This window comes from Papio anubis, chromosome 19 (genome assembly GCF_008728515.1).
Source record: "Papio anubis isolate 15944 chromosome 19, Panubis1.0, whole genome shotgun sequence".
Taxonomy (NCBI): domain Eukaryota; kingdom Metazoa; phylum Chordata; class Mammalia; order Primates; family Cercopithecidae; genus Papio; species Papio anubis.
This window is the reverse complement of record NC_044994.1, coordinates 71,023,462-71,045,499: the sequence shown is the minus strand read 5'-3', so window position 1 is coordinate 71,045,499 and position 22,038 is coordinate 71,023,462. Positions and strand designations below refer to the sequence as shown.

The 22,038-nt window shown below is 38.4% G+C and overlaps 1 protein-coding gene across 13 annotated transcripts in view; it reads right to left on the bottom strand.

The window, feature by feature from the left end:
* The window catches only part of ATP9B (ATPase phospholipid transporting 9B (putative)), a 287,191-nt gene that overhangs the window by 248,916 nt on the left and 16,237 nt on the right, over positions 1-22,038 (bottom strand). For 12 of the 13 annotated variants that reach the window (XR_002518773.2, XR_002518774.2, XM_009192938.3 and 9 more), the window contains exons 2-3: positions 14,631-14,804; positions 1,694-1,844 (exon numbers count right to left, since the gene is read on the bottom strand). Coding sequence is in view for 10 of the 13 variants with exons in the window: in XM_009192938.3 (XP_009191202.2) it covers positions 1,694-1,844; positions 14,631-14,804 (325 nt within the window). In the remaining 3 variants the exon portion in view is untranslated. Of the gene's footprint in view, positions 1-1,693; positions 1,845-14,630; positions 14,805-22,038 lie in introns of those variants that run through there. The other variant, XM_009192944.3, reaches the window with a different exon arrangement.

Sequence of the window (22,038 nt, the reverse complement as noted above, 5' to 3'; positions counted from 1 at the left end):
CACCAAGCAGGGCAATGGGTTAAGTGCTCACTGCTGACCTAAGGAGTCTGCAACTTGTTTTCAGAAAATGAGGTTATCTGCATCATCATACAGCGATGTGTGGGCCTCAAAACCAGTTACACTGACAATGCATTTATGTTCATAATCACGTCCAACCCGCTGTCTAAGAATGTTTTGAATTATTTCATAAATTAATCTCAGCAGGAAATGAAGTGCTTTTTCCTTAGTGATTTCTTTAAAATCTCAGTTAGCATAAATTATATCTATTAGCAATTTAGAAATTGCCACTGGTGGTAAAAATGACACAGAATTCCTACTGTGTAATTACCAAATGTTTCTAAAATACTACATTTTAGATGAAAAGACTAATTTCAGAGACAATCTAAGATAAAAAACTCATATACATGGTAATCATCACAGTCACATCCACAGGTATTTTCAGCATGCAGCCAATCTGGGCAGGCTGTGTGGACTTACACTGATCAAAGTCAAGCTGCACTGCTGGCTTTAAACGACTGTAATCAATACTCTACTGTCTACTGACTGAACCTGCTGACCTTTAGGAAAACACGCCAATCTCTGAGATCTGTGAGTATTTAATAATTTAAACCTAAGCAGAAAACAGTGGCTTCATTCAATAAAGATGTGAATATTTATCTGCCTATAAGACAGTTTACATTTTATTATCCTGACAAAAGATCAGTCTTTTAATTATGAAGCCATTAGTTTTGTGGGTTTTAATAAAGAAGTACATTAGATACCAAGTATTTGCCAATCACTAGGTGGATGGGGATGAGGTGGGGGTGGGGGTAAAATCAATGCCCAATACAATGTCAGCATGATTATTTAAATTAAATATACAAGACAAAGCTGCCCACATTCCATGTAATCAAGAGCTTTTCTTGCAAATAAAAGACCTAAAACATGTCAAAAACTTTGGTATAGAAATATAATCAATACCAGCTTCCTTTTCCTTTAGAAAGATAGATAAATCTATTAAAATAAGGAATGACATACAAAAAACAAAAAGTATTCAACTATTCCAATTGTATGTGAACTGTTTTATAATTTAAGCCAGTAATATCACTAGCAACAAAAAAGTAATAAAATATTTAAACTACAGTATTTAAAATTAACATAATACCCAATTAAACATAACTAATGATATAACAATATAACAAGGTCTGAGATTTATAATATGAAGTAGCAAAGACATCTATATATAAATATGCACATTACAGATACTTTGTTACTGTATCATTTCAATATAAAAAAATGTTTCATTTTCTTTGTGAAATCTCTTGGCAGGGCTTAAACATTACATTTACTTTTTTCTCCAAACTAGTTCCCAGCCAAATAAAATGCATAACTTGTTTTCTGATCATTTTATTTACCTTTATTTCATTATGTCTATACTATATTTCTAAAATAATATAAATACTGTTTATCAAGAACTGAAGGCAATAATCAAACTGTACATTTTCCTGAGCTGCACTCTATGATGTAGCCATTAAAAATACATGAATTATTTAACAATTATTGGGAACACAGATGGTTCAAAAGCAAAAGGACACTGATTTGGATGTGACACAACTCAATACCTAAGTCAGAGTCTCAACAGGCTCCGTCCTACAGCAAAGGAAGCCAGCAATGTCTGACACACAACCCATCTCCAAGAATGCAATAGTCTTACCCCAGGTATAAAGGTAAACACATTGTATTTTTGATTTTTTATAGAATTCCTGGGATGTTTTTCTTCACACTTTTCAGGACATCCAAGCCATACTGTGCGAGCTTTCAGTTCTTTCTTTCTTTGACAAATATTTACCAGCCAATCACAGCAACTGTATGAAACAAAAGATACATATTGTGTACTTTTTTTTTTGCTTTCTAAAAAAGTTCAAACTAATTGTACACATTTAGAGCCAATATTGATTATTTCTGTATTTATCAGACACTAATAGCACACCTAATGCTAATCTGTGGGGTTTTTCTTATAACAGGTTGGTTACACAAATTTAAATTTGACATAAAAATACAAAGTCTTATATAAATATACAATGGCTTCTAGAATCCCAGGGGAATTATCTTTCTGTTTAGACACTCTTACTGGCAAAATAAAACCATTAATATTCTGAAGCAGTCAATGCTCTGTATGTTGAGAAAAGGCATAGCTATAGGTTACCCACTGGTAATTCCCAATATACCATTCAATGATAAAAGTCCTTAGATTTCAATTAATCCAGGATGTGACTCATTCTCTGAAGTAATAACCACTTTTTCCACTCTTAAAAAATGACTTTTCCAGTAGTATTAACTAATGCAATATTAAGACTTACAGCTCAGGCCAGGCATGGTGGCTCACATCTGTAATCCCAGCACTTTGGGAGGCCAAAGCAGGCAGATCACCTGAGGTCAAGAGTTCGAGACCAGCCTGACCAACATGGTAAAACTCTGTCTCTACTAAAAATAAAAAAATTAGCCAGCTGTGGTAGCAGGCACCTGTAATCCCAGCTACTCAGGAGGCTGAGAAAGGAGAATAGCTTGAATCTGGGAGGCAGAGGTTGCAGTGAGCCAAGACAATGCCACTGCACTTCAGCCTGGGCAAGCCTCCATCTTAAAAAAAAAAAAAAAGATTTACAGCTCAATCCAATATTTAAAGAGAAACAAATGTTTCCTGTGATATTCTAATGATAAAAGCTTGACTGTATTTCCACATAGCTCTCTTCATCTAGGCAGTAAATATTTTAATTTTAAATTTACCCTGTTCCAATAGTGTCTGGGTTTCAGGAGCACTCTTCCCCTTCTTGGTCATCTAAACCATTATTTGGGGGTGGAGAGTATAGAGTTTCTAGTAAAGTAACTTTTCTTAAAATACTTCAGAAAATGACGAAAAGGTATCAAATTCATCTCTTTTAAGCACAAAACAATCATGAACTTAAACTTCAGTATTAACATCTTGGTTTAATTCAAATTTTCAAAATATAGAGAAAGACTCAGAATGGCTTATTAAAGGAAGTTGTTAAATCTCACCTTCTAATTATATTCAAGGCTAGAATAGAAAGCCTGCTGTATAAGTCATATATTCTTCATTTCTGTGACAAAGGAAGCTTAAAAGTTAACAAAAAATTTTGCATAAAAATGACAGCATACGGCTGATTATAAAATGAGGCTGACACATCAGAGCTCCATCACAGAACTGCTGTCTCCCACGCTGGAGTGCCACATCCTTACTACAATCGTAATGCTCTCATGCTTTAGAAATCACTTTACAAATACTGAAAACTTACAGGTTTCAGTATTTGAATTTATCAATTTGAATATATGAAGTAAACTTCATAAATCTCCCACAGTAGCATACCTTATGAGGCCGCATGTGTGTGTGTCTCAACTGAAGTTGGTACTATCCCTATGAATATTCATCTAATTCTCAGCTATGCTGGGAAGACCTTCACATTGAAAGTCAGAGGTTGGTTTTTCGGAGGCTGCCCATCCCTAACAGGGACTGTTCCAGCATGAGAAGGACTGCCAAGCACTGCTCCCTTAATCAGCACTCTCTCACGGGGCTGATGCTCTGCCATGGGGATAGCCAAGGAAGCCAGCTCCCCCCACCCTTATTCTAGAACTTCCACCGCAGCACACAAAGACTGAGCTTTGCAAGAATGGAATATCTTAGCACTGCCATCATCACTTTTGAAACAATAAACCCAAACACCTCCAAACTGAAAGCATACTTTCAAGTCCACAACAGTTATAAATCAGGGTGGTATTAAAGTGATTTAAGATTATCAAAACAAGTATGTTCACCATTACTATTTCTTGGTAAGGTAGGAAAGGAAATGGTCAAGTAGATTTCAGTAAAATGATGATAATATTTGATCTGCTTATGCTTGAATGAAAGAAAAATTAAATAAGGCTTCAAATAAAAAAGAGTAAGTTTTCAATGACTATTTCTCTCACCTTACCTGTTGCTTGTGTCCAGTTCGAACGCTCTCACATGCCTCCTTCCCTCCAGCACCCCCACTGTGGTGCCACGCAGACTGCGACTGCTCTGTGCTCTCCTCCACTCTATGAGTAGCCTTCCCCTCATAGGGGAAGGAGGGGCTCATGGGCACTCCTTCCCCAAGTCCTCCCACCAACAGCAGCTATAAATCATCACTCTTTTACCTGGTGACAGCACACACTCCCAGTGCCAGGAAAATCCTAGTTATGTTACCTAAGAATTACCATCTCAGACACCTGCAACTACACTATACTGATGCCGGACTCCCACATTACATAGTTGAGAAAACTGGAAGTCCCACAGGCAAGTGACTTCTCTGAGACTAAACCACTAGTTAACGGCAGAGATGAAACGAGAGCCTGGATCTCAACCCCCTACCACATCAGTATCATGTCCATTCACTGAGCTGACAACAGGCAGAGGCCAGCTCTTATTCAAGTTCATGCACCACCTTTCCTCAGCCCAGGCATGGCACCACAGCCATTCAAGAGATGATGAAAAAAAAAAAATGAATCACTTGTGAGCAGGCAACAAAACACAATGGAAAAACATGGACTTTAAAGTCATGTTTTTGGAAACAATCACCAGCAAGTGACCCTACGGAAGCTCCTTGGTCTGAGTCTTTGTTCGCTCATCTGCAAAGCACTGACGAAAGTGGACTTAATACATTACGAAAGCGCAGCACAATGCCGCCCACGGAGGAAGCCCCCAAGGCCTCAGTCTTCACTCTCCTGCTTCCCAACATCCCACTCAAAAGGTCACCCTCCTCACAATAGTAACTTGGGCACAGAGAGTAGCCAGGCCTGGACTGTCCAAATGAGCATCCATTGGCTCCATGTGGCAACCTGCATTTCAATTAATTAAAATTAAATAAAACTTATAATCCAGTTCCCTCAGTCACATTAGCCACATCTCGAGAGCTCAGTGGGCACCCGGGCTAGTGGCTACCATAGTGGACATCACAGATGGAGAATATTCCATTACTGCAGTGAGTTCTACTGGACAGCACTGGCATCAACAGAGCACACTGCAAGCTGGGTCACAGGTGCAAGACAGGCTTCAAATGAACACATTTCTCTTCAGCATTTCAAATAGAGCAAAAGTCTTCAAGAATGGAAACAGATATGAATTTTTGCTCTACGACACATAATTATCTACTCTGACGTTCTAGTATACAAAAGTCAGACAAATTCAAAATGAAAAATCAAATATTTACATCTAAGTATTTGAAAAGATACATATAAAATTTAGAAAATGTAAACTTTATAGCATTATCTGATATTAACACGTTCTTCCAGACAAAAGATACTATAAATGCAAGACCACTGTCTGCAAAACATGAGCATTGTAAACAACAGCAGCAACAGAAACCTTAACGTCAACATCACTGTCAGCAACTACATGAACTAATGCCTCACTGACATCACTCTTCTTTAGAAACTCTAAATTACATGCCCGCTGCTAAAAACATATATATTCAACATTTTACTCGGTTTTTCCTCTATAATCCTGTACCAGAAAATCTAAGATGCCTAGACTTTGATGATACAATTACATTATTCATATCACTGTGCTACTAACACCTGTTAACATGTAAAAATGTTATTACTAATAATTTTATTGTGTACAGACAGAATAAAGTAGTGGTTAAGACGCCACTACACAAAACTGAACGAATACACTCGCAACAGGCGTGAGGTGTGAAAGGCCTGCAGGTGTGCCAGAACTGCCCTTGGATCACGCAGCCAGAAACCACTACGTGGGGGAGTCAGGCGACTTCCACGCTGGGAGTAAAGGGCATGAGTCCCAAGGATACAGAAACACTGTAACGAAAACGGTAAGGTTAAGCCTCACTGAGTAGTAGAGCTAAAAGGGGAAAATGAAATATGGGGAATTTTTTGAGGACAAAAATGTGAGGAAGGCATACTGGTAAATACTGCAAAACAAGAGAGAGCAGCAAACAGAAGTCCTTCGGAGACAGCAACTGGGAGCTTTCCTCAATAGCATTTCTATGTATGCAAAATAATTTCTAAATTATTGATTATTCAGAAACATTTTCCCCTCTATATTTAAATTGCCTTACACCATCAAGTCCAGCTGAAACTAAATCCAGTAGTGTACAAGTTATACTTTTTTTCTTAAAATGTTTTAGGATTAGCAGCTTTTCATAAAATGCCTCTATAACCAAATCACAACATTAAACAAAGCATTTTAACACATCAAGAGCCTATCTTCTAAAATTTTAACTAGTCACAATTAAATAATTCCCATAGTTTTTGCCTCCTTTCTCTCCACCCCCCAAAAATTAGACAATTATTATATCCAATTTAAAAGCAACACAATGCTAATGTCTTCTTAAAAGATGACATGCTTCTGTGCCCCCAACGTCTGCCAATTAGCTGAGGACGTTAGAACTAGGAATGATCCCAGCATTTGATACCTCCCCTCCCTTCTTATGGAAAGGCCATTCACTGGCTCCACTTTCCTAAGGACAAAGTGATTTTTGATAACAGGTGAAATGTAAATCTCGTGAAAAAGACAGTAACCCAGACCAGAGAACTATCAATGTGCCTCACAACAGCTTACAGAAAGGTGCATTCACCCGCAGGAAAAAGATTCCGAGTTGTGAAAGACAGAAATCAGAACAATTTTTCCAAGTGTCCAAGTTGGGGTTTTTGTCAAATAAAAATGAGAAAGCAGGTCTCAAGCCATGAAGAAATTAAAGCCTACTCGCTCAGTCTTTTAATAATCATTTTAAAATGATCCTTACTACTTACAGGATCTACAAATAGAAATACACTGAAATATTTACAACTCATTAATATGAGTTACAATCTACCTGTATTGCAATATTCCAAACATTTTCCTCCTGCAGTTAAACTAATTGTATAAATCTTCTATTCTTTGAGCCACCAAATAATAATGTTAGTAACAATGAATTTTATAATGCCTGGTTATTTGGGAAATTAAAAAGTAGCAAACATTGACAACTGAAAATTGATAAGAAATAAATAAACAAAACTAATCTACTTGCTAAATGTATAGTTTGATTCTCTATGGTGCAGGGTTTAATTTCCATAACCATTTCTCAGTGTAGTAGATATCTTTTGAACAAGAAGAGCACGACAATACCTCAGGTTGCCTCTCATCCCATATAGCAGTAGGACATTCCTTAGCACCACACAGACTGATTACAGGCTGCCAAGATGGCTCAGCTAGCTTTTTCCACATGATCCCAATTTATTAAGATAAAGACTTTCAGCCTGGGCAACACAGAAAGACCCTGCCTCTATAAAAATAAAGTATCCAAGTGTGGTGGCACATGATTACAGTCCCAGCTACTCGGGAGGCTGTGCTGAAAGAACTGCTTGAGCCCTGGAGGTCAAGACTGCTGTGAGCCATAATGGCACCACTGCACTCCAGCCCGGGTGACAGAGCGAGATCCTGTCTCAAAAAGAAAAAAATAAAAAATAAAAGATAAAGACTTTATAGACAAACCTAAGATATTTTACTAAGCTGTTTTAACTCCCCCAAACACGGATGTTTTTGCTGCTACCATCTACATTTTCAAATATATTCTTAATATTCTCCTTAAGAAAAGGAGTATATTACAAGTAAAACCTAAAATTTGGCTGTTATGTTCCATTTGGTAAAAACAAAATCATGTGAAAAACCAGAAAAATTCAATAATGTATTTAACACTATGATGAGACTGAGAACACTCTGAAGTTCACAATTCTTGTTAACTACCTGACTAGTACAGTACTGGTATGGTACTGTTACTAATACGGCCAAATAAGTACCACTTCCAAAACACACAGGGTCTGTTAAGAGTCCCCACCATGACCACCACACTGTCCATGTCCCCAGCACTGCACCCATCAGTGCCCAGTTCCCATTTCCTCTATGAACGTCCCGCAGTCTCCCCCAGTACCCAGTGATTTCCCACACACACTAAAAACCACCTAACAGCCTGGACACAGATTCTCAACCTTCTCAACCCAATGATCTCCACGGTAATGTCCCTCTAGGATGGGGAGACCAGGCATTTACCACAGAGCTATTCCACTTCAAAGACGGCAAATCAGGATCTTATTCGGGCCACACCTCCATGTCCTAGCAATTTTTCCAGTTCAGAAAGCAAAAAGGAAGGGCTTTAGGTCACCAGGTTGGGACCTGGTTCATTTCTGGGCTGGCCCTTACCTGTCACAAAAGGGACTCTTTCGGTTCTTGGCTGTAAACAGTGGTGAGAACACCCACCTTCTTTAAGAAGGGAACATATGGACCACAGAAGAAAAGCACTTAGCCTTTCCCCACACAAATTCAGAACACTTGCTTCTCAGCCACTCCCACAGCCAGTAAATTGGTAGCAGTCAACCCTCTGCCCCTACAAACTTATCAATTCCCATCGTCGTGGGGACCTACCTCACCACAACTCCCCACACCACACTTCCTCAGCTCTGTCATCACCCAGGCTCTTCCCCGATGGATACATCACCGTAAATTTATGCCTAGTTCAATACAAATTATTATTGATTTTCTTTTGCTGATTATTGATGATCTCTACCAAAGCATGACCAAATTTTCCCATTTTTTTCAGCCCTCGTCTGAATCCTAATCATATCCTTACTCAATTGACCTGATGTTACCAATTGAGAATAAAAGTCACAGTCACCACCACTATTTCATTCTTCCTCCCCTAGTTTTCCTCCTGCCAAAAAGGATGGACATTATTCTTCCTTTCCAATACATCCTCTTTCCAAAGGTGTCACCTCCTTATTCTTCACAGAGCTACACCACATGTCTCCCAACCTTTTCAAGAACATCATCCTTCTGTGTGGCTTCCACTATCACCACGATGACAAGGACTCTGCAGCTTACATCTCCAAAGCCTGCTTCTGGGTCTAACAAAACTATGCATTGGACCACTTCTCCTGCCAATGCTTTGGTTTGTTTCTTAATACAAGATAGATTTCTTTAAAAAAAAAAAAAAAAAAGTTATCTGGTTTAGTTAAGTAGGATCTTTAAAAAACCCACAGTCCATATCTGCTTAATGCTGCAATACTGCCAGCTCCTGCCTGGGAAAGAACAAGGTGATGGTGCCGCTTCTCAACGCCACTGCACAATGCTGTACGTTCTAGCCAGCTCCACAAGGCAAGGCACACAGACCATAAAGGAAGAAGTAATACCACTGCTATTTGCAGATGGCATGACTGTCTTTATAGATTACAAGAAATCTACAAAACCACTCTTACCACCAGTGAGTTCAGCAAGGTTATAGGATAAAGGATCAAACATACAAAATCAACTGTATTTCTATACACTAGCAATGAAAATGTGGAATCAAAAATTTTAAATACCAAACCATTTACAATCACTACAAAAAAATACTTAGGAGTAAATCTAATATTTGCATGCCGAAAACTACAAAACGCTGGTGAAAGAGATCAAATTATCTCCAAATAAAATGGAGCAAAAGGTACCATGTTCATGACCTAGAAGACTCGACATAGGAAACATGTCAGTTCCCCCCCCCAAACTAATATAATACACAGGTTCAACACAAGTCCTAACAAAATCCTAGTAAGGATTTTGTAGATATGAAGAAGATTATTCTAAAATTTATAGGGGAAGGCAAAGGAACTAGAATAACTTAAAGATTTCTGAAAAAGAAGAAGAAGAATCAGCCTACCCACGTTAAGACTTTCCATAAAGCCACAGTACAGCACACTGTGTGGTACTGGCAGGAACTGACACACTGACGAGATGGAGAAGAGAACAGAACCAAGGTCACAGAGAGCCCCGCTCATGTACAATCAAGTGGTATTAGAACATCTGGATACACACTGGCTAAAAAATGAACTTTAATCTAAATCTCTCACCTTACCAAAAAAATTTTTTTTAAATATTCAAACATAAAGCTATAATACACATACAAGAAAATCTTCAACAAAGAGTTTTGTGAAATTCTTACTATGATACCAAAAGCACAATTCACAAAAGTAACAAAAGCAATAAATCAGACCTCACCAAAATTAAAAACACTGGATACACCGAAATCTCTCTGAATCTCAACGGATGGAAAGACAAGATACAGACTGGCAACATGGTGAAACCCTGTCTCTACTAAAATACCCACACAAAAAAACTTATCCAGGCATGGTGGTGGGCACCTGTAGTCCCAGCTACTCGAGAGGCTGAGGCAGGAGAATGGACCCAAGAGGCGGAAGTTGCAGTGAGCCAAGATACAGCCACTTCACTCCAGCCTGGGCAACAGAGCAAGACTCCGTCTTAAAAAAAAAGAAAATATGTCCAACTACATATCTGACAGAGGACCCATAGTTAGAATATGTAAAGAACTCTCCAAATTCAACAAGAAAAAAAAATAATCAAACACCACAACTAGAAATTAAAGATGGAAAAACATTTACTTAATAGAGTACACAAATGGCAAAAAGATATCCAACCTCACTAGCATTAGGAAAATGGAAATGAAAAACACAATCAACCATCACTCCACATCTACTAGAACAGCTACAATCAAAAGCAGTGACAACACCCAATGTTGGCACAGACGAAAATAAACTGGATCTCTCAAATACTGCTAGTGCAAATGTAAAATGGTACAGCCACTCTGGGAAATAGTTTGGCAGTTTCTTAAAAAGCTAAATATACAGCCGGGCCCAATGGCTCACACCTGCATTCGCAACACTTTGGGAGGCCAAGACGGGAGGATCACGAGGTCAGGAGATCGAGACCATCCTGGTTAACACAGTGAAACCCCATCTCTACCAAAAATACAAAAAATTAGCCGGGTGTGGTGGCGGGCGCCTGTAGTCTCAGGCACTCGGGAGGCTGAGGCAGGAGAATGGCGTGAACCCAGGAGGCAGAGCTTGCAGTGAGCCAAGACTGCGCCACTGCACTCCAGCCTGGGCGACAGAGCGAGACTCTGTCTCAAAAAAAAAAAAGCTAAGTATACACCGACCATACAACCCAGCAGTGAAGTTGCTGGACATTTGTTCCAGAGAAATGAAAACTTATGCCCACACACACACAAACGTACACAATTGTTCATGGCAGCCTTATTTCTAACATCCAAAAAATTGAAACAACCTATACAACAGCTTGGATGGCTCTCACAGCATTATGTTGAATGAAACAGGCCAACCTCAAAAAACAAATCACATAATACAGATATCACTACAATATGGAAAAAAATAGAAAAATTTTTAAGTATCACATATTGAGTAATTTCAGTTATGTAACATTCTTGATATTAAAACGAGATGGAGAATCGATGAGAGGTTTCCAAGGCCAGGGGTCAGAGGGACGGGAGTGGCTGTGGCACGGGAAGCTCCCTGTGGGGTTGGAATGGTTCTGCATCTTGGCTGCAGTGGTGATTACACAGATCAACACCTGATGAAATCACAGAGAACCGCACGCGCGCGCACACACACACACACACACACACACACTGTGCCAAGGTAAGTGTCCTGGTTTCATATTATAGTTATATAAGATGTAACCACTGGGGTAAACTGGGTGAAAAATACAAGAAACTTGATATGGTTTGGCTGTGTTCCCACCCAAATCTCATCTTGAATTTAGCTCCCACAATTCCCATGTGTTGTGGGAGGAACCCGGTGGGAGGTGATCGAGTTATGGGGAAGGGTCTTTCCTGGGCTGTTCTCGTAATAGTGAATGAGTCTCACGAGATCTGATGATTTTAAAAACGGGTTTTTCTACACAAGCTCTCTTTGCCTGCTGCCATCCACATGAGATGTGACTTGTTCCTCCTTGTCTTCCACCATGATTGTGCGGCCTCCCCAGCCATGTGGAACTTTGAGTCCAACGGAACCTCTTTCTTTTGTAAATTGCCCAGTCTCCAGTATGTCTTTATTAGCAGTGTGAAAATGAACTAATACAGGACCCGTCTATACCATTTTTGCAATTCCTGTAACTCTCTATTTCCAAATTCAAAATTTAAAAAAAAAAATTATTTTTAAAGTAAAATAATGACAATATATGCCATGCAAACATTAATCAAAAAAAGCTGATATAGTTTTATTGAAATTAGACAAGTCTTCACAAAGCATTTTTAAAGATAAAAGAGGGCATTTAAAGACAATAAAAGGTCAAGTGAATAGGTTAATAATCCTAAATGTGCATCATCTAATAACACACTCCAAAATTAACCAAAAGAAATAGACACATCCACAGTGATGTTTAGAAACTCATGAAGTCTCTCAGTAACTGACAAACAAGCAAACCATGAACAGCAACAGATTTGAACTAGACAACCAACAACTATGATTTCACGGACATACAGAGCAGTGCACTTAACAACTGAAAAATACAAATTATTTTTAAATACACAAAGAAAATTTGCTACAAGTTGTCTATATGATGAACCATAAAGCGAGTCTCAACACATTACAAAGACTGTAATTTTTATTTTATTTTATTTTATTTTTTGAGACAAAGTCTCGCTCTGTTGCCAGGCTGGAGTGCAGTGGCATGATCTCGGCTCACTGCAACCTCTGCCTCCTGGGTTCAAGTGATTCTCCTGTGCCTCAGCCTCCCGAGTAGCTGGGATTACAGATGCACACCACCATGCCCAGCTAATTTTTGTACTTTTAGTACAGACAGGGTTTCACTATGTTGATCAGAATGGTCTCAATCTCTTGACCTCGTGATCTGCCTGCCTCAGTCTCCCAAAGTGCTGAGATTACAGGCGTGAGCCACCGCACCTGGCCCGCTTTTTTAAATTATAAGGAAATGGCCTCATGATATTCAGATACAAATCAATTACAAAAAGATAACTGCAAAAAACAGGTCAGGCATGGTGACTCATGCCTGTAACCCTGGCACTTTGGGAGGCTGAGGTAGACCACTTGAGCTCAGGAGTTCAAGACCAGCCCAGGTAACATAGCAAGACCTGGTCTCTATTTAAAATGATAATAATTATAATAAGTTAACTAGAAAAAATCTCTAACTTTGGAAATTAAGCAACATAGTTCTAAATTAAACATGGATTTAGAGTAGAAATGACAATGGAAATTAGAAAATATTTGGGCCTGGGTACGGTGGCTCACACCTATAATCCCAACACTAAGGGAGACCGAGCCAGATCTAGTAGATGGGATTACAGGCACTCACCATCTCACCCAGCTAATTTTTGTATTTTCAGTAGAAATGGGGTTTTGCCATGTTGTCCAGGCTGGTCTCGAACTCCTGAGCTCTAAGTGATCCGCCCGCCTTAGCCTCCCGAAGTGCTGGGATTACAGGCATGAGCCACCACACCCGGCCTCCAGGTTTTAACCATTAAAACTTCTCATAAGATAATTAATTTGGCTCTCCTTTCTTTTCATATTAGCACTGTTTGGCTTTGATTAATGTACTAATAATCTGCATGATATCATTTAAGGAATATCTCCTTGAGTTTTTATATTAATAAACACCCTGAGAAGGCCACAGCATCACTTAGGATTCCACAGAGGGTGCTTAAGCTGAGTTTAACTGCGAGGAAACACAAAACAGAATGTGAAACATTCTGTATAATAACTGATCTTCATTCATTCAAAATGTCAATGGAATGAAAGATAAACACTAAACTACTACTCCAGATTAAAAGACACTAAAAAAGCATGCCACCTAAATGTGACATGTGATCATACCCAGTACTAGAGAAAATAAGGATACAAAGGACATTACTGGGATGATAGACAACATTGAAATATAAATTTAAAGTAGATACAAAGCATTGTATCAATATTAAATTTCCTGAATTTGATAACTGCACTAAGGTTACATAAGAAAATACCTATTTCTTAGAAAATACACACTGAAGAATTAAGAAGAGGAATGAAGTAATCAACCTAGTCTGAAATGACTCAGAAAAATAAGAAGATGTAAAAAGAATAATAAATGTAGCAAAATACGGGAAAAACACAGATGAATGTGAGTAAAAGATACACAGGAGGAATATAGGGCCATATCTAACTTTTGGGAAGAAAAAGAAATACCATTTATAAATGCTGATAGAGCAACCAGGATTAATTCTATCATGCATTAGCTATAAAGTCACTAATTTTCTCCAGCTTTTTTTTTTTTTTTTTGAGACAGAGTCTCACTCCATTGCCCAGGATGGAGTACTGGGGCTCGATCTCAGCTCACTGTAACCTCCACCTCCCAGGTTCAAGTGATTCTCCTGCCTCAGCCTCCCTAGTAGATGGGATTACAGGCACTCACCATCTCACCCAGCTAATTTTTGTATTTTTAGTAGAAATGGGGTTTCGCCATGTTGTCCAGGCTGGTCTCGAACTCCTGAGCTCAAAGTGATCCGCCCGCCTTAGCCTCCCGAAGTGCTGGGATTACAGGCATGAGCCACCACACCCGGCCTCCAGGTTTTAATCATTAAAACTTCTCATAAGATAATTAATTTGGCTCTCCTTTCTTTTCATATTAGTACTGTTTGGCTTTGATTAATGTACTAATAATCTGCATGATATCATTTAAGAAATATCTCCTTAAGTTTTTATATTAATATAGCTAATAAGTATATTAGAAGCTAAGCTTATAAGTAAGCTTAGCATATAAGGAAATTAGGTAGCAACGGATAACAAACCTGGTACAGAGGAACTTCCAGCCATCACAGACAAACCACTCCAGTCCTCTTTTCCTTTGCATTATCCTGGCCCGTGGTAAGGTATGGTAATCACTTTCCTCATTCTCAAAGCCTTCTTCAGACATCATTAGTGGCATTTCATCCAAATGCGCAGACTCATCCTCCAGCTGGTACCTAGTTAGAGTAAAAACAGATTGCTGAGACAGGCCAAGCAGGCTTCTTTACAGTGTGTTTCATTTAGGGACAGTATTTCCTCAAATTAGGCTGTCTTCAGCTGAGGTAACGCATTATAAATAAGACTGCAGAGGCTGCTTTCTTTTGCAAAGGAATGTTGGCTAAGGTAAAAAAGCTGCCAGCGAGGCCTGTGCTAGCTGTTAACTGTGCTGTGAGCGTACTCCTGGAGGCATCTGTGGTGCGGATGGCCAGGCTGACAGCACAACTGATGCTGCTCAACAGCTCCTCACTGCACTTGATCCAGTCAGAAAACACCACTCTTCTGAAACATGACTATAGCAAAGAATGTTCACTCCAAGCAACATCTAAACACTCTATGTTACACAACTTTACATCATCAGCCAACATTCTAGAAGTGACTTTCAACAATATGTACCTATCTGTATCTGAAAAGTATCAACATCATCCTTTGGTTTGCTGACAGACTTGATAATCTTTGGGGAATGATGCTATGTCCCATTTATTCTGTTATTCTCTTCACTAAAACGTGCTATTCAATGAAAAAAATCTCAACAACCAGCACACCTTTTAAAGCTCAACAATCTTCTTGATTCCAAGAAACAGGCGGCCTATCATCAAAACTGTTCCTTTTATCCCTCCTCAATCACAAACATAATTTATCTTTAAAAAATAAAAACTTACCTTTTTGAGAACAATTTGTCAGAAACGATAATGGTGATTCAACAAGTGCTATCTTACTGAATTCTGCATCAAGTATTTGTGGAGGCATTGTCACAATGTGAAAAATACGAGAGCAGACTTGTGGGTTCCTCTCTGGGATAAAGGCAGTCACTTATATTGAAATCTTTTTTCACATTCTCTAAATTCCACATAGAAGACAGCTAAAACTAACCAAAACCCACCACTAAAACATAAATAAGGGACAGAGATAGTACCATCCTTAATTGACACATAAGGAGAAAAGTAAGTATTCCAAACCAACAAAGCCAGGTCCAGAGTCCAGTCTGGATCACAGCCAGGCAGCTCAGGGGCAGAACAGGACTGGGGGCCCTAGCAATGGCAGACCATGGATAAAAATTATACCCAGACAGAATCTACCCTGAGAGCAACAGGTCTGTGATCACAGCACTGGTTACTGGGGGACCTACAGGAGGGTGCACAGAGCTTGGGTAGTAAGGCATCAATGTCGGGGGCAGAAGTCCACATGGGAAGAAGGATGCACCTCTTGGAAGGCTTGTTGGTGAGGGGAAGAAAAGGAGCAATAAGTGGAAATTAAGAGTTCTTCAGAAACGAAAAATAGGAATCAAACACATAAGCAGGCAATTCTAGTACCTTCTGCTAAAGTGCAATTTAGAGATAGGTCACTATTGTGGAAGACTTTTCTTTTTTCAAGAGAATACTGTGAGTCTCAGGAACCCAGTCATGCAGTCCTCACTGCCTAGAAAACTCAAAGAGAAACAGCACGTTGTAAGTACCCAGAGGCCAAAAGGCATGGATGATGTGAAGGTAAGCGCATGCAGTGGCCGAGTATACACGTCATGTACGATGGAATCATATTTCTGACCACGACCTGGCATATTTCATTCCTAGTAATTCTTCCTCTTTTCAGACCTCCAACTGATGGGCCTGACGTGCACAGTTTCCAGACAAGGGCAGCTTAGCTCCAGGCGCCTAAAATAGGCTCTGAAGTCCAGTGCAGAGTTCCTGCCAAAGTGAAGACTCTATCTGCACTGCACGCAATATGCTGAGTGCAGACTCCAGAAGAAACCCACCCTTTCTAGCCACAGCCCCAGCAAAGGGGGCTCTTGCAAAGCAGAATGTTTTTTCTGTTTTCCGTTTTGTCTCTCCTAGCCCTCCCAGGGCTACCCTGTAGTCACCTCTATGAGAGCAAGGGAAACAGGAAGACGGGCTCCTGGAGTCCAAACAGGATGTGGACATCCCTGGTAGTTCTCTCTTTTCTCACACAACTTCTCCCTGAGAACTACCCCAGTCAGGTAGACTTTCACAACAACACGAAGGGTTAAAACTCTGAGAGAAAACCCTGACTTTCAGAAAGCATAAAGCTGAGAAAAAACAACCCTGGAAACTGGAGACGTGGGATAAACCAGAGAGCGGAGAAAGCTGGACAAGGGATGCCCTAATTCTGTATATGAATCAACAGAAGTCCCAGGCTCACCCCCAAGCTGCAAAAATGTGCCCAAACCCAAATAAGCACAGGACAGGCTCTGGGAACTACTCAGGTCCTACACAACAGGCCCTGACAAGCACTAGTGGGCAGCTGATGGCCTGGTCAAGGCTTTGCAACTGAACTGACATGGCAACCACCACCCACTGGTGGTGAAACAGAACTAGGGGTCGAAACCTACCCAGGTCAATGCACTGCTAAAACAAAACATTCTTCAAAGGATTATGAGACCCAGAGTCCCTCAACACAATATTCAAAATGTCCAGGATACAAGCCAAACTTACTCAACATACAAAGTAATAGGGAAATATGGCCAATAGTCAAGAGAAAGAACAACCAACAAACGCTACTTGCAGTATGAAAAACATATTGGAGTTTTAAAGCAGCCATTATATCCATGCTCCATGAGATAAAGCTGAACAGTCTTGAAGTGAATAGAAAAACAGAAGTTCTTTTTTTTTTTTTTTTTTTTTTTTAATACTCTACAAGTATCCTAGGGTAGATAGAAATTCTAAGCAGATGGGGGAGGCGGTGTGTGCACACGCACCCACGCATACACACTATTTATCTATATTTCTTTATATATGAAAAGGTCTAACATGTATGCACGTCATTAGAATACCAGAAAAACTGAGGCAGAAAAATATGTGAAGAAAAAATGGATAAACACTTCCCAAATCTGTTGAAAGAAATCTACTAAATAAAAAAGACAGCAAACTAAAAACAGCGTGCAGTCAACGATACCTACATAAAGATACATCATAAACTACTAGAAGCAAAGATGAAGGAAAAAATCTTGAAAGCAGCCAGAGAAACACAACTCATTACATATAGAGGAACATGAATTCAAATGCCTGTAAATTTCTCATGGAGAAAAATGGAGGCCAAAGCACAGTGGAACTTGATGTTTCAAGTGCTAAAAAAAAGAACTGTGAACCCAGAAATCTATATCCAGCAACAATGTCCTTCAGGAATGAAGGAAAAACAAAGATATTCTCAGATGAAAGAAAACTAAGAAAATTTGCTGTCAACAGATCTGCCCTGAAAGAATGCTACAGAAAGACTCACGATGGAGAAAATGATACCAGAAGGAAACACGGAACTTCTAGAATGAAGGAAGAGCAACAGGAAGTTCTTGAAAATATGTATGACTATTAAAAATAAAACGTATTAAATTGTCAGGTTAAGTTTTTAACATAAACAGATGCAAATATATACAAGAAGCCTAACAGGGAAGAGTAGGTGACTCCATAGTTTATACGAGGTGGTAAAATACTAACCTTAAGTAGACAGTGAAAAGTTAGCCATATTATCGTAAGCCCTAGAGTCGGATTTCCCAGCAGAGGCACATAAACATTTTGGGCCACAGAACTCTATTGGGGTGAAGCTGTCCTATGCACATATTTATTCCACAGTATCCCCAGCCTCTATGTACTAGATGCTAGTAGCAGCCCCACACTCACCCCTTGTTGTGGCAATCAAAGATGTTTCCAGACATTGCCAAACATCCCCTGGAGTACAAAAATCACTGCCTAAAGGAAGTACTTTAAATATAATGGTATTTAATATTAAAAGATTAAAAGTAAAAAAAATGGAAAAATAAAGTTAATCACTGCATAATGACATACCAGTCAACAATGGATTGCATATAAAACAGTGGTCCCACTAAGGAAGCTAAAAATTCCTAACACCTGGTGACATCACAGCCATAATAACGTTCATAGTACAATGCATTACTCACATCTTTGTGGTGATGCTGGTGGAAACCAAATCTATTGGGTTACCAGTCATTCATATAAAAGTCTAGCATATACACCTATGTACAGTATCTAATACCTGACAATCATAACTAATGACTATACTATTGGTTTATGTATTTACTATACTATACTATTATTATTTTAGATCGTACATTTTCTATTTATTTTCTTTAAAAGCTAACTGTAAAACAGCCTCAGGCAGGTCCTTCAGGAGGTATTCCAGCAGAAGACATTGTTATCACAGGAGATGACAGCTCTGTGTGTTATTGCCTTCCAGTGTGACAAAATGTGGAGGTGGACGATAGTGATTAGATGATCCTGACCCTATGTAGGCCTAGGCTAATATGTGTGGTTTTGTCTTAGTTTTTAACATTAAAAAAAAAAAGTTTAAGTAAAAATAAACTTAAAAAAAAGCATATAGAACAAGAATATTAAAAAAGAAAATATTTTTGTGCAACAATACAATCTCTTCATGTTTTAAACTAAGTGTTATTACAAAAAAGTCAGTAAGTTTTTAAAAATTAAAAAAAGTATAAAGTAAAAAAGTTGAAGTAAGCTAAAGATTAATTTGCATGCTAAGTGTCCTGTACAGGTGTATGATTGTTTATGTTTTATACTGCATTTTACTATGTTCAGTATGCTTAGATACACAGATACACGATTGTGTCACATCTGCCTGCCGTATTCAGGACAGTAACATGCTGCACAGGTTTGTAGCCTAGGAGCAACAGGCTCTACCATTACAGGCTAGATGTGTAGTAGGCTCTATCATCTTGGTCTGTGTGAGTACACTCTAGAATGGCTGCACAACAATGAAATTGCCAAACATATTTCTGGAGTACAAAACTCAGTATCTAGGGGAAGTATTTTAAGTATTAATGGTATTTAACATTTCTCAGAAGATCACATCCCCATCCTTCAACAACACATGACTGTATATAATGGAAACACTAGTCAAAAGAAAGCTAAGTAGCTATATTAATATAAGACAAACACATCAAAAAAAGAACTGCCTAGCATAAAGAGGAACATAATGAAATAATAAAAGGATCAAATCACCACTAAGATCTAAAAGTCCTAAATATGTATGCACCTACCACCAGAGTTTCAAAACACATAAAGCAAAACTGATACAAGCAGAAGGAAAAATACACAAATCCACAATAGTAACTGAAGACTTCAAAACTCTCAGCCCACTGTTACCACTGTTACTCGACATAGTACTGGAAGTCCTAGCTAGAGCTATCAGACAAGAGAAACATATGGGGGAATCCAAATTGGAAAGGAAATAATCAAATTATCTTTGCTGATGATACGAACTTATATTTGCAAAAACCTAAAGACTCCACAAGAAAACTATTAGAACTGATCAATTCAGTAGTTGCAGGATACAAAATCAACATACAAAAATCAGTAGCATTTCTATATGTCAACAGTAAACACTGTGAAAAAGAACTCAGTTTGTAGTCTTTTATCCCTCACCCTCTTCCCAACCTTTCCCCCTGCATCCCCAAAGTCCATTGCATCATTCTTATGCCTTCACAGAGGACTTTTAAATATGCAAATTCAAACAAGAAGAGACCATGTCTTGCTTATCAAATGTAAAAAAGAATTCTTAACATTCAATATGGCCAAAAGTCTTGGATAAACAGGCACTCTTAATCGCTGGTAAAAGTGGAGAACAATTTTTGAAGATGCATTGAAAGCTTTTTATTTCTGTAATGTAAATAAACTTTAACCAGGGTTTCTCATTATCCCATGGAAATTTAAAATGTGTTCAGTATTTCTCTACAAAGGTAACCACCACTGTGCCGTGATGTTGAAAAAGACCCAAGGAAACACAGCAAAAAGCACAGTATCCATGAATAAATAATTGGTGAAATATACAACGGAATAGAATATTGTCAGTAAAAATAATCACGGAGAAGAACTTTGTTGAAAGTGAATGTGTTAGGAGAAATGGTAGTCACTTCTTTTCACCCCTCTTTTAAACATTCTACTCTACCAATCCAAATGCTACTTGCTGTAGTGTCTCCAGATAATCTTTATACACAACTCCAACCACTATTGACAGCATCACAGAACATCCTTACAACATACAAGTTTCATTATAATTTAGGCAAAAAAAATTACACAATCTGTGAAGTAACAGACCTAAAACATTAATATTTTTCCCTTAAAACGTCATTTTTTTTTCTCTGTATGAGATTGCTTCTTTTAAAACAGTCAACTAGAAAATGAATATTTATACAAAATGCGAATAAAATTCAAAGCACCACATAAATATACTGTAATATAATACACAAAATGAGACTTTTGGTCTTTTTCATTATTTCAACAGTTATGTCTTATTTTAGTAAAAGTCACAATCTTATCAAGTTTAATGCAGGAAACTCAGCACAAGGAGTTCTGAAAGATAAGGAACACAAGCAACATCATGTTTTGTAACCTCAACTCCAGAAATGGAGCCTTTGAACTGGCAAGCAATTTATTCCATTTCCAAGACAATTTTCCTATTGTATTGAAAATTTTACCACAGTATTTAAAAACAGTAAGATGATGAATAATGGATTTTTTCAGAGACAGGAAAAGTGCAGAATCTTAAGTGTCTTTGTTGCCTGGTGTCATACACACTTAATTGGTTTGTCACTCAAGAAAAATCAACGTTTCCAGCAATTAAGTATAATTCTGGGAACATACTTTTAAAATGAGTAAAAACAATTATGAACAAAGACGACAGAATGGATGATACCAAACCCAAGAGCACTGCCATGGTAAGAAACAAGGACAGCTATCTGAACTGCAGCCAAAGGTTTAAAAAAAAAAACAATTAGGAACTCTCAACTCGCAAGTACTGGAAGGCACATAGTTTACATGTATCTAAGTAAAAGTAAATCAACACAATAACTAGCTTTAAAACTTACATTTTATCTTAAATATCTAATAGCCTTATTGTTTCCATTTCGATGAGAAACACTTCTTAGAAGCTAATCGATATTAAAGAAATATATTTAAAACATGTCTAATGCTCAAAGCTTCTTTAAAAATAAACACTCCCCCTTTGCCTGCATGTTAGTAAAGTAGAAAAACAAAGCAAAAAACTAAGTGTTATAAAGAAATGTGCATATTTCCTTCATCAAATACAACTACAAGGTTGAACCGTCATTGATAAGTCATTAGTAAGCAGCAAGCTGCATAAACTAATGAGAAATTGGGACTCTCCCTTCTATAGCAGCAAAGGAGACAAATGGTGCTATGGTTGAAATGT